Source organism: Typopeltis vanoorti, chromosome 12 (assembly GCF_054136105.1).
Source record: "Typopeltis vanoorti isolate ZY-2024b chromosome 12, IOZ_Tvanoo_1.0, whole genome shotgun sequence".
In the NCBI taxonomy this organism is placed as follows: Eukaryota; Metazoa; Arthropoda; class Arachnida; order Uropygi; family Thelyphonidae; genus Typopeltis; species Typopeltis vanoorti.
In genome coordinates, this window is record NC_143560.1 from 9682128 (window position 1) to 9696201 (window position 14074).

At 34.8% G+C, this 14074-nt stretch overlaps 1 protein-coding gene across 1 annotated transcript in view; it reads right to left on the reverse strand.

Annotated features, from left to right (window-relative positions):
- Positions 1-14074, reverse strand: part of LOC150100575 (A disintegrin and metalloproteinase with thrombospondin motifs 6-like) — a 563262-nt gene that overhangs the window by 48982 nt on the left and 500206 nt on the right. Inside the window, exon 23 of the mRNA XM_090402125.1 lies at positions 13343-13489. Within this exon, the coding sequence (XP_090258251.1) occupies positions 13343-13489 (147 nt within the window). The remainder of the gene's footprint in view (positions 1-13342; positions 13490-14074) is intronic.

Below are 14074 nucleotides of genomic sequence, written 5' to 3' on the forward strand. Positions count from 1 at the left end.
GTTTGCGTTCATGCGTTGTCATGGAGACGCATGAAATAAACAAGCACGAGTTGAAGAGTGGGTGACCTTGGAACCAGAAAGGAGAAAGAAGGGGCAATAAGAATTTTAATGGGAGAAAAGGAAAGAGTTTTGCAGAGTCTGAAGGAAAGTAGGATATAAGCAAGGAAGTGAAAGAAAATTGTAAATTCTTTAGGGCAGAAATTCAAGAGCATAGTGTTTAGAAGTAGCAAGAAACGTAGTGAATCTTATACTCAGCTGCAAGTGAAATCAGCTGTTGTTATAGAGGAAAACTGATGTCGTAATCGGATAAATAAAGAACTGGACATTCAATGGGAAATTCTGATTAGTTCCAGTTAATTTAGGATTATGTCTTAATTCTATGTTGCCCTGAGAAGAATTATAATGAATTTAACTAGTTGCAGGAAAGTAAACAAGGAAGGATATCAGTACCTTATTGCTGTTTTTTTAAGAGTAGTGAAGCGCGATTAACAGTAGTTCAGTTAAAGCGTTGGAGAATTTTATTTAATGTGTTCCGCTAGCTCTAATAAGTTAATTCATAAGTGTGCTTGCAATAAATTGATGTATTGAAGATTGTATCTGGTAAGAATAGTCATACATGTTTGTTTATTCTAACATTAACTATAGCGTATCTTCGAAGTTCAAGGTCTGAAATAAGATTGCTTGGAATAATGTCTACCTTGATTAGTGCCTGCTGTGAATTTAAACATTAAGTACAACTGATAGATGTGTGCAGACTGATCAAATGAGAAGTTTTGTTTTATTAACTTGAATTAAGAAAATTTATAATTTTGAAGCAGTGAATTGTATGTTAAAGTTTAGAACATTGAATTGGAATGAGTGACTTAGCAAGATGTATTAAGTTATTTGTATTGTTTCATTTAAAAGTAGAATTCATGTATTTGCTATATATCGTATATTAAATGTTTTATTTTGTTAATCTAAATATTGTGTTTGCCTGAACTCCCTTTTATTGCACCGTTCATAAAAAATTCGAATCTTGCGGGTGCCCCAAGTAGAATAATAATAAATGATTCGGCCTAATGAGAAGACTGCTAACTTAATTAAGAATTGATCCTACTATTTTATATAGACTAATCTAAAAATAGGGTGGCACAGTATAATTATAAATTTCCCTACTTTTGGATCGGTGATCAATTCGCAATTAGTTATTATATTGATAAGAGTGACTTGAACCAAGATGGCGGATTTAGAACATAACATGAAAATAGAACGCCACGACAAATGGCGCAGTCGACAGGATGTGATTTAATTGATATAAAGTAATTTAACAGCTGTAGATTAACAGATTTAATTTAACTTGGTAATAATAATTGTGGAATTGCTCCCTGAAAATTTAGAAAGTAAATTGAATAAATGACAATGAACTGGTTGTAATCAGAAATCAGGCAAAGATAAAGTTTTTTTTTTTGAAATTAAAGGATTATATTATTTGAATTGATACTCCAATTTTCACTATGGCTGTTACTTCCAATTCAGAGATGGAAGACAGTGAATTTTTTAGAAGTATGAATCCCCAACAAGTAATTCCCCAATTTTCAGGAGAAGACTCTGATGATGTATTATCTTTTTTTACTTACGTTGAGAAACTCAGAGAAACAGCAGGTTGGACAGACTTTCAATTGTTGGTATTACTTAGAAACAAACTAATTGGTAAAGCTAAGACATATTTTTTCTCATCTCCAATACTTCAGGAAACCTTAGAATACAAGAAATTTAAGGATGAACTAATTTCTAAGTTTTTCTCATACTAGGTGCTACGTTAAAACCCTTATAGAACTCCACAAGTGCATGCAAGATGACAAGGAAGATGTGACTAATTATTTTAACAGGTTGATGAACATTGCTAGATCTATGAGGGTGTCCCCTACAGAGAAGCCTCACTTAGATTGGATTGTGTTTCAACAATTTCGACTGGGACTGCATAAAAATTTAAGAGAGGTCATTTACAAAAAAAGGGCTGTCAGTTTAGAAGCATGTTACAGCCTGGCCAAGCAAAGAGAGAAAATATTGGAGGAAATGCAACAAATATACTCCATAAGACAATCACTCACTCAAGATTGTAATGATCAACTTACACCTTTACCAATTCTTGAATACCTTTCAAACTGTAAAAAAGGGAAAGAGATTAAGAATGAGGAAGTCAATGTAGATAACTCTATCACCTTAACTAACAAACCAGATTCACTAGACTACGATTTCCATAGAATGCAAAGTGTAACGATGGCCAAGGAGAATAGCAAGTTGCCTTTAACCCTTGTACAAGGTCTGATTGGAAAAATTCTGTGCAATATTCTGTTAGATACTGGAGCCCATATATCAGTTATTTCTAACTCTATGGTGAATAAACTTGTTGATGACTTTTTTGATAACATCACCCTGATTCAGATACCAGTAAAAATCACGGGAATTGCTAAAGTTGAACTGATTGCTACAAGAAAATTAAATGCTGAAATTTCCATACCTTGTTTTCCAGTGGAGTTTTCACATGATCTCATTATCCTTCCTGAAGTTGCTGACACAAATGACCAAATCATACTAGGACTAGATTTCCTAGAGAAAAATAAATTCATGTGTGACTTTGCCTCTGAAACCATTTCCTTGTGTGGCGTGAGTCATAAATCAATATACAATGAAGACAATGAAAGGAAACTATGTGACAAGATGGAGATTGAGACCTTAAACCTTGAAGACGGATTGAGTGATAAGAAAAGAAAATTATTGCACGAAGCTATTAATTTAGCAGAATCAAAAACTGATAGAGCAGAAATAAAGAATTTCATTCTATTAATCTTTCAAAAATACCCTCAAACATTCACTGAAGATATTAGCTCATTGACTTGTACAAACAAAGTAGAGCATTCCATTGAAATCACTTCAGACACGCCTATCTATACTAAGCAGTACAAAACCCCTCTTAAATATCTAGATAGACTTCAGATCCTTCTGAATGATTATGAAAAAGCTGGGATCATAGAAAAGTCTAATTCCAGATGGAATAGTCCCTTTCTATTAGTAGAAAAGCCTGATGGAAGTCTCAGATTTATATTAGATCTGCGTGAGATTAATAAGGTCACTAAGCCCATTGACTTTCCTCTATGTAACATAGAAGAACTCCTGACTAGTCTAGAAGGAGCAAAATATTTTTCAAAATTAGACCTAAACTCTGGCTATTTCCAGATACCTCTTAGAAAGGAGGACAGACAGTTTTTTGCCTTTACCACTCGATGGCAAAAATACCAACTCTATCGACTTCCTCAGGGGGCCAGAAATTCAGCTATGAGTTTCCAATGTCTGATGAACACTGTACTCTCAGACATGTTAGGAAAGGGAGTCATATGTTTCCAAGATGACCTATTGATTTACACCCCAGATTTAACATCACATGAAGAAATTTTAGATAATGTATTAAATAGATTAAATTTGTCACATCTATCGTTGAAGTGCTCAAAATGTAAATTCTTCATGAGAAGGGTTGAATGCCTAGGACATGTTGTCGGTGAGGCTGGAATAATCCCCACTCAAGAAAACATCTCTGCCATTCTAAAAGCTAAAATACCCACCTCCGTGAGACAAGTACGAAGGTACTTAGGAATGGTAAACTTCTATAGAAAATTTATTCCAAATTGTTCTCAAATAATGGAGCCCATAATTAAATTGACTAAAAAGGGAGAAAAGTTCGTATGGGGAAAGGAACAAGAATCTGCCCATAAATCTTTAAATTTAGCATTAACTAGATCTCCTGTTCTCACTCATCCCACTCTTGGAGAACCCTTCTATCTTGCAGCAGATGCCTCGAATAATATTATTGCAGCTGTGATAGAACAAAAGAAGAAGGAAGAAATTAGACCCATTGCTTTTCTAAGTAGAAAACTATCTGCATCAGAAAAAAATTACTCAGTTATTGAAAAAGAAGCACTAGCTATTGTACATGCCTTAAGGAAATTCAGATACATGTTACTAGGACAAGAAATTTTCCTAAGATCAGACCATAAACTCCTAACCTTTTTATCCATGATGAAGGATCAAAACCAAAGGATTATTCGATGGGCATTAGAATTACAAGAATTCCAAATACAGATACGTTATATTCCTGGAAAACTCAATGTAGTTGCTGACTACTTATCCAGGGCCCTAGATGATAAAGTAGATCAGGATATCAGTGCGAAAGAAAAGATAGTGAACTTGATAGCCGAAGAAAATGAGGGACAAGAAAACACAAGGAAACCCCCACACCTTCAGAATTGGACCAAATTCTCCATTATAGAAGCACAAAAATTGGATCCAACATGGGGAGAAATATATCGACGAATCAAAAATGGGGAAGGAGTCTTGGAGGAACACACGTTTTTGCAGTCCTTATTTTTGGATGATGATGGCCTCCTGATGGCAAAACATGATATCGCCGGAAATTGGAAGAACAAAATAGTAGTTCCTACTGTCATGATACCATGGATGTTATATACCTTTCATGATGCTGATCTAGCAGGACACCAAGGGTTTTTTCCGGACATGGGGGAGAATTAGAAATAGATATGTGTGGAAGGGAATGAGACGAGATGTTGAAAGTTATGTGTTTTCATGTCATCTATGTCAAAGAAAATCAAATTACGGAGGAATTTAATTTTCTTTGACAATTTCTCCTCTTCAACCTTTCCCTATTCCTAGTCGCCCTTTTCAAGCTTTGGCCATGGATATTATAGGTCCACTCCCTACTACCTCTAAAGGAAACAAATATATACTTGTTGTAATAGATATGTTCTCTAGGTTCCTGAAGCCACAGCTATGAAGAATCAAACAGCGCAAACTGTAGCTGACAAGTTGTTCAAGATGATCATTTCAAGATATGGAACCCCCCCAAACACTTCTCACTGATCAAGGTTCAAATTTTACAGCTGAAGTTATGCTTCAATTATGTAAGTTACTGAAGATAAAAAAGCTTTTCACTACTCCTTATCACCCCCAAGGAAATGGAATGTGTGAAAAGATGAATCGTACGCTGAAACAAACCCTATCCAAACTTGCTGATAATCACTTGTATAATTGGGATAAATTCCTTCCGCACACCCTTTTTGCCTGTAGGAGAGCCCTGCATGCTGCCATAAAAGAAGCCCCTGCTGTAGTTTTATATGGTTTTGAACCACTGTTTCCCAGTGACTTCAAGAACACACATGCAAACTCAGGATTCCCAGACATTGATCAGTATCTTAACAATATGATCTCTGAAAACAAAATTGCATATGATCTAGTAGCAGAAGCCAGTCAAAACAGCTCACAAAAGGCTAGAGCCTATGCTAATAAACTAAGAACCTATAAGGAATTAAAACCTGGAAGCTTAGTACTTTTGCGACAAGATCATAGTAACAAGAGAATAGGAAAGTTTGGAAAATGTGCAATAGGACCTTATGAAGTTGTTGAAAAGACATCTCCTGTCAACTTTCGAATAAGAGAATCTACAGGAATGAAAAGAACTCTGGTTGTCCACTCAGACCGACTGAAATTGTTCAAGAAGAGACCTGACAAATTGGTCTGCCTAGGAGATTCTCTAGAAGCAATATTGGGAAAGGAAAGGAATTACCATGGAAGAAGTAATTACAGACGGAACACAAATATTACAAAACAGCCAAAACACAGTGATATTAATACAGAGCATGAATTGAATTTGGAAGAGACGGTCCCATACTACAGACATAAAAGACACGCGGAACTTGTTAATGACAGTAATAAGAAACTTAATGAGGAACAGAATGAGAATAAATACACAAATCATGATAAGGAACCAAGTTTCATCCAAATGAGGTATAACCTAAGACCCAGAAAAAGGTAGTAGAAGTCTGATTCCACCACCTAAAGGTTTAGAGTGAAAAATTTTTCTTTAAAGAAAAATTTTTCCAAGGAAGAGTAAGCCTTTGTTGAATTCTGATTATGTAGAAAATAGAATAAATGTTATTTGATTCAGAATCCAACATGAATTTCCGTCACAAGAACTATATTTGTAAATATTATTTAATGTAAATAACATAAATTATAATTGATATCATATAACTACCTTAATTATGTCAAATATTTAATTGCTTAATCAAGAAATGTGTTAATAGTAAATAGATTCTGTATTAAATGTTATTAAGCTATTTTATTTGTTCTTATGTCAATATTATAAAGTCTTATATTTGTAATTTAACTACGCATTTGTTGAAATGCGATTATTCTATTTATTCTTTTTGTGAAAGCTTAATGTTATGTAATAACTCTATGTAGTTGTATAGCCTAATGTAACATTCGCGAGAATGTTTACGTTTATCGGTTGTCATAGAGACACTTGAAATAAACGAGCGCGAGTGAAGGGAGCGTGACCAGAATAAGGGGAGAAAATAGATACGTAGTAAGGAGTCGGAACGGAATTTTGGAACTAAAAGGTAGCAAGGAGGTAAACTAGAGAAGTAGAAATAAATAAAAGGTTCTTAAGCGTAGGAGTTGACTGGATATTTTTTATAAGTGAATCTTATAGTTGGCTGAAAGCAAAATCAGCCGTGGTAATAAAAGGAAATTAATGCCGTAGTCGGATAATTTAGAGAACTGGACATTCAAAGAAGAATTCTGAATAAATCCAGTCAGTCTAGAATTACAACTTATTTCTATGCTACCATAAAAGGAATTGTACGGAGTTTAACTAGTTGATGATTGATAAACAAGAATAATTAATGTACCTTATAGTTGTTGTCTGGAGTTATAGAGCGCGATTAATAATGTTTAGTTATAACCTTGGAGAATTCTTATAAATGTGTTTCGCAAGTGTAATAAATATAATTTTGAAAGTGTGCTCACAAAATATTGGAAGTACTGAAGATTATTTCTGGTAAGGACAGTCATATTAGTTTATCTCGGTGTATGAAGATTTAAGTATTAGTTCCGTTGCGCTGTTTCTAACATTAACTGTAGTATATCATCGAGGCTGAGAGTTGAAAATATAGTCATATTGAAATAATATCTGCCGTGGTTAGTGCCTGTTATGAGTTAATCGTAGAGTGTAGCTGAGAGATACATGGAAATTGATTAAATAAGAAATTCTATTGTAATAAATTGAGTAAAGAAACTTTGTGATTCCGAAACTGTGAATTTGTATGTGAAAGTTTGGAAGATTGATTTATTGTGAATGACTTGACCTAATGTACTAACTTGACTGAGTTGTCATATTTAAAAGTGGAATACATGTATTTGTTATATAACCATATATTAAATGTTTTGTTTGTTAATTTAAATATTGTGTTTGCCTGAATTTCTTTTTACTGCACCGTTCACAAAAATTCGGATCTAGCGGGAATCCCAGAAAGAAAATAGAACCATCGGCCTGAATGAATGAAAAGACTGCTAACTAATTTTGAATTGATCCTACTAATTCATATAGACTTATCTAAGGATAGAGTGGCGCAGTATAATAGAAATTTCTCTACCCTTAGATCTGTGATTAATTTGCAATTAGTTTTCCTTATTTTATGAAAGTGACTTTTAGCAAGATGGCAGATTCGAACGTCAAGAAAACACGTCACGACACCACTTCTAAATATAATCCAATGCTCTTCCCTCTTACAGAAAAACGAGTTCACAATTGCCAGATCAAAAGCTACTGCAAAGTCCAAAATCCTCTCTTCTTCCTGGTTCATCATTTCCACTCCATGGCCACCATGCACCCTTTCACAGTCCCTATTCTGTCTCCCTATGTGTCCGTTCAAGTCTCCTCTGACAATCACCATCTCATTTTCTTCCAGTTCCTTCATTTCTTCATCTAGCACGTTTCAGAATTCATCTTTCTCTTCTGCTGTACAGCCAACTTGTGGGGCATATACACATAAGATGACCGGTTGCTCTTCTCCAAGACCCAGTTTCATTTGCATGATCCTGTCATTCCTCCTACCCATTTCCAGTACTTCACCCTTCATTCTGCCACACACCACAATTCCAGCACCATTTTTTTCCTCTTTATTCGCTCCAGAGTAGAACAATTTATACCAGTCTCCTAGTTCCTTCACCTTTTCTCCCTTCTTTTCCTGCCATCTGCATTCACTAAGAATATTCTTTCATGATTATTTTTCCTTTTATTACTTGCCATATAGCAATAAACTTTTCTAAGATTTTTTATTTTTGTTTGTTTGTTTTTTTGCTTGTTTGGCTAAAGTATTTTAAAATACTGTAAAATTAAAGATGCTAAGAAATTATATGAGTCTTGACAATTCGATGAGTCTTGACAGACTTCATGTCTTAGGAAGGACCTCCCTCGATGAGTCTTTTGACTCCTTGGAGGCCTGAATAATAATAATAATAATAATATTCTTGGTTTAATCCTTTATCCGAGTGTAAGCATATAAAAATTTGCATGTGAAGTAACATCAGACTGGGTTACTTGCATGTAGAGGCCAATGACTTCACATTAATTGCCTTAGTATTCCATAATTCAAAGCACATATACTTACAGACATGTATAATGCTATGCATTATGGGTAGGACCACTGCCCAGACTGAATGACTTCTGCATTACTTCAACCTTGGTATCCTTCTGGGCCTGGTTTCCATTGATGAGATCTCAATAAAGGTTGAAACCAGTCTAGGTAGTGGCTCTTCTCATAATGATAGCATTATATATGCCTGTAAGGATATGTGCATTGCATTATGGAATACTAAGGCAATTAATGTGACATCATTAGCCTGTATATACAAGTAGCCCAGTCATGATGTTACTTCATGAGTAAATTTTTATTTGCTTACACTTGCATCTTTAATTTATAATATAACCAAATGAAAAAACTTTCAAACAACTTTCATAATACTATTTGGCTATCCTCACCATTGCATCCTCACTCTAAATTTTAAATCCATGTTCACCATCAGTTCTCTTCAAGATATCCTCTCCAATTATATACTCCACATGCTATCCTTGCTTCCAAATTTCAAGCCTTAACTGCAACATTCAACCCACTTAGAAAGTATATTCAAAAGATATTCTACGTAATTAGAATATTTATTTGTAATAAATTCATAATACTTCTTGGCCAAGTAAAAATCCATATATTATTATAACAAATGCTGATCATCATCATCATTCAACATATAGTGAAAAAGTGCCACATATAAAAAGTGGTGGTGTTTATAAATGAACAAATGAGTATGGTAAACAGTTTTTTTTTTTTTTTGTATATATATATATACAGGGTGTTCGGGATAAATTTGACATATTTATAATTAATTATATTTTTCCGTAAGTTACATGTATTAACACACACTTCTCTTCATTTAAAAGTTTGGACCCTTCTTCATTCATATACAAGATGTCAGAAAGGATGGATAGCTGGAACCCACCTGAATCATGGAAGAGAATAACTTGTATCATGATGATTCGTGCCCGCCATCAAAATAAGGATATTACGACTGCTGCCCAATGCTCCCTGAATACAGTAAAAACAATCAGGCATGAACTAGAGACTTGCAATGGTGACTACGAGGATGTAGCAAGAAGAAAGATCCCTAGCAGACGATCTGATTGCGTTCGTACAGCAGAATTCCTCGCAAATCTGCAGGAACAGGTGTTGAAGAACCCTGGCATTGGAATTCGGGCTTTGTTCGTGGAGTTGCTAACTGTAGTCAAGCCCTGGATAACAAGGGTAGCCAATGGTAGGCCGTATGTATGGCAGCAGGATTCGGCCCCTTGCCACACCTCTGGGAAAAGTCAAAAATGGTTGTCTGAAAATTTCTACGACTTCACCAGTCCAAATGTTTGGCCTCCAAACTCCCCAGACCTTAACCCCATGGATTATTTTGTATGGGGCGCAGTTGAAAAAGACACCAATCGCACTTCCAGTAATACAAAAGCCCAGTTAATGGATAAAATTAAAACAGTTTTTGCGGCCCTTCCCAGGGAGACTGTAGCATCAGCTTGTTCGAGGTTCCAAAGCAGAATTAAAGCTGTGATCGATGCTAATGGTGGTTATTTTGAGTAAATCTTGTTGATAGTATTGTAATTAACTCTGCCTGTAATGTTTTTTTGTCAATTCATTAAATTTAATAGATACAAAGAAGATTTTCTTTTTCCTTACGAAACTGTCAAATTTATCCCGAACACCCTGTATATATATATATTTCCAAATTTAGCGACACAAAACACACATGTTCAAATGATTATTTTACTTATTATTAATAAAATAACACTTGACGTTTCGACCCCTGTATTGAGGTCATCATCAGAAGGATACATGTGTATAGGGAACCAAGCTACATGCTCTTGCACTCTGTACTGGTAAATTAAATCTATGCTGTTAATTGATTTTTTTCTTAGCCTGACCTCTAACGATAATAAAATAAAATAAAATAAAATAAAAGTTGAAAAATAAATAAATAAATAACTAAAAAAAAATATATATATATATATATATATATATATATATATATATATATATATTTTTTTTTTTAAAATACATATATATATATAAAACAAAAAAAATACACTTCACCAAGTCTTCTTGTATTGAGATTTTTCTTTGGCTTGTTCTGGTTGCTATAAAGGTTGCAGTGGGTCCTCCACATTAAGGGTGCTTATGATACCCTTAATGTGGAGGACACCCTTATTGTGTATTGGGTGGTGATAAGAATTTTTGTGTATGTACTGGTCTGTGTGTGTAGGTTTGCGGTATATATATATATATATATATATTTATAATTAATAAATAAAATAAATAAAAAACTACAATAAGCTCTGCTAAAGTCCTCATGTACCAAGATTCTTCTGGATTTGTACAGTTCTGATTGTTATGCTACGATTTTCTTCAGGACTTGCACAGTTCAAGTTGCTATGGAATGTTAAAAAAAAAAAAAAATAAATTAAAAAAAAAAAAAAAAACACTTCACCAAGTCTTCTTGTAGTGGGATTTTTCTTTGGCTTGTTCTGGTTGCTATAAAGGTTGCAGATGGGTCCTCCACATTCTTGGAATAGGTAGGCCATCATTTTTGTTCAGATTTGGATTATGTTTGAGCATTTCACATGCTTCTTTGAATTTCCTCTCGAACCAGGTTTTGGTGGGTGTAGGGACTTGGTATTTTTCCAATCAATTCTATGTTATGTTTTGGAGTGCATGGTCAGAAAGGCCGGTTTTTCCAAAATGGAGGTATTTAATGTGTTGTTTGTGTTCATCCTGTTTCCCCTATGTATGGTAGGTTACATGTGCATTGTATTTTGTATACCCCTGGGTGGGCTAGGTGTGGAAGAGGATCTTCGGAAGAACTGACTAGGTGTCTTAATTTTTTGGAGGGTTTAAAGGTGGTTTTGAAGTTGTATTTGTGTAGTGTTCTGTCAATTTTTCTAAAATGCCTCTAACATAAGGAATGGCAATGGCATTCTTGAAATCTTTTTTGTTTTTACTAGTATCTCTGTGGAGGATCTTGTGAATAGTTTTTTTACTGTATCCATTTTTTATAAATGCATGGTTGATGATCTTGTATTCCTGGTTTAGAGCCTGTTCATTTGAACAGATAGTTTGAGCTCTGTGTTTAAGGGTGCTTATGACACCTAGTTTTTGCATTGGGTGGTGATAAGAATATTTGTGTATGTACTGGCCTGTATGTGTGTAGGTTAGCGGTAGACTGAGAAGGAGAGACAACCTGAGGGAAGACGTGACGAGTGTGTCTAGGAATGGAAGAGTTTTTTTTTTTCTATTTCAATGGTGAATTGGATACGTTTGTGTTGTTTGTTCAGGTGGCTAAGGAATGTATTTAGTGCTTCGCGGCTGTGGGGCCAAATGATGAAAATATTGTTGATGTATCTGAGCCAAATTTTGGGCTTTAGGCATGCTGACTCTAGAGCTCGTTGCTCAAAGTCTTCCATATAAAAGTTAGCAATCAGGAAGGAAAGTGGTGAGCCTATGGCTGTACCCTCTTTTTGAAGGTAAAAATTGTTTTGCCACACGAAATATCTGAAGCAGAGTACGTGGGCAAAGAGGACCGTGATGTCGTGTGGAAATAGGTTCTGTAAGATAGTATCATTGATCAGGACATTGGTGAAAAGGGAAGTTATGTCAAACCTGACTAATAAATCTTGGTCATTGAGTGTAATGTTTTTAATTTTATTTATGAAACATTGTGTATTTTTTATGTAGGAAGGGGACTGACCTACCAATTCCTTGAGTGTGGCCATTAATTTTTTGGCTAAGTGGTAATTTGGGCTGTCGATTCCTTCAACAATCGGACGTAGTGGGGTGTTTGTTTTGTGTATTTTTGGCAGGCCATAAATTCTGGGTACGAGAGCATAATGTGGCATTAGGTTTTTTGTTGTTTCTTCCAGCCATGTGTTAACGGATTTAATTAATTCAGTTGTTTTCTTTTTGATACGTTTCGGGGGGCTGTAGTTTACCATTTGGTAGGTGTTGTGGTCCGATACCAAACGGTTCATTTTCTCTATGTAAGTTGTCCAGTCTAAACGACAGTGGCATTATAAATGATTAAAAAGTCCTGGTTATTCAAGGATTTAAGGGCCTGTTTTTCCATTTTGTTTATGTTGCTGCTTAGCTTTTTTTTTTTGAATTTAGTATACAGGATGTTTCCATGCGTATTTTATCAGCTAGATTGGCGGGGAGGGATTTTAAACCTCTCTCGAGATTTTTTTTTTTTAGTTGTCAAGTGCAGTTCAATGAGAGAGTAATGTAATATCCAAGAAAATAAACATTTACTTATTAGATTTTTTCAAATGTATATGACAGAAACAACAACAAAAATGGTGATCAGTATTCAGTCATTATTTTACACAGATATTAGATTCTTTTATGTTCATCATTTTAAGTTTTATTGTTATCTTTTTATTTAGAATAAGCAGAGCTTTGTGAAAGCCTCAGTATTACTGTATGCTATTAGTGGCTGCCTTTGTCAATCTGAAATTAAGAGAGGGAGGAACCAGTTATAAGAGAGAGTGTGTGTGTGTATATGTGTGGTGGGGAGGTATATGACAGCCAATGAAATTAATACATTTTTTTCTGATAAATTATCACTGCATCAGTTACATAGCTACTTGCTTTCAGCTTTATGAGTTCCCATTAACTTACATCTCCAAATACCAAATCATGTTTGTATTCTTAATTAATTTTTTTTTCATAGCAGCCCTAATCTTCCTTAAGATTATTTTTCTAAGTTATACATACATATACAATGTATAAATCATATTCATATATCAGATTTTTTGTTAATAATTCTGTAATTAGTTGTATTTAATTATGCATGGTATGTATGCTTTTTTCAGCATATATGTATGTGTGTATATATACGGAAATACCTGACTCCATGGTCCTACTATCCACTCAAGACATGGTTTCAGAAAACAGGAAGTGGATTCTTCTGGTTTGTTATCAATACTGCATGAGTCTAAGTGAGGACAGTGCACATCCCTGTATTTCTTTCCTTCTCCACATGGAACAGAACACTAAAAAATAAAAAATTGAAATTTCTCAGTCATTTGCATATACAATCATTTGCAAAAATAGATGATAAATAAAGTACTAGAGATTAGTAACTTTACTCAATTTTGCTATTTGATATGATACTTGTATCCTAAAAAATCAAAAGAAAATTTTGAAGGCAATCTCTAAATGAGATTTCTGTTGTTACCCATGCTACATTATTATTATTATTATTATTATTATTCAGGCCTCCAAGGAGTCAAAAGACTCATCGAGGGAGGTCCTTTCTAAGACATAAAGTCTGTCAAGACTCATCGAGGGGAAGTCCCCCCCTGAGAAACACAAAGTTTATCATACCACTCCTTAAACCCACTGACCGTTCTCGCTCCCACCACTCCATCAGGCAATGCATTCCACGGCTCAACCACCCTCCACACAAAGAAACCACTCCTTACCCTCTTGCTCACAGTTTCCTTTCGTAACTTCCAGGGATGGCCTCTTGTCATCACTCCTTCCCGCTGATCAACCAAGCGAAAGAACTCCCCAGTGTCAACCCTGTAACCACCTCTCAACAGTTTAAAAGTCTCAATCATATCACCTCTCCTTCT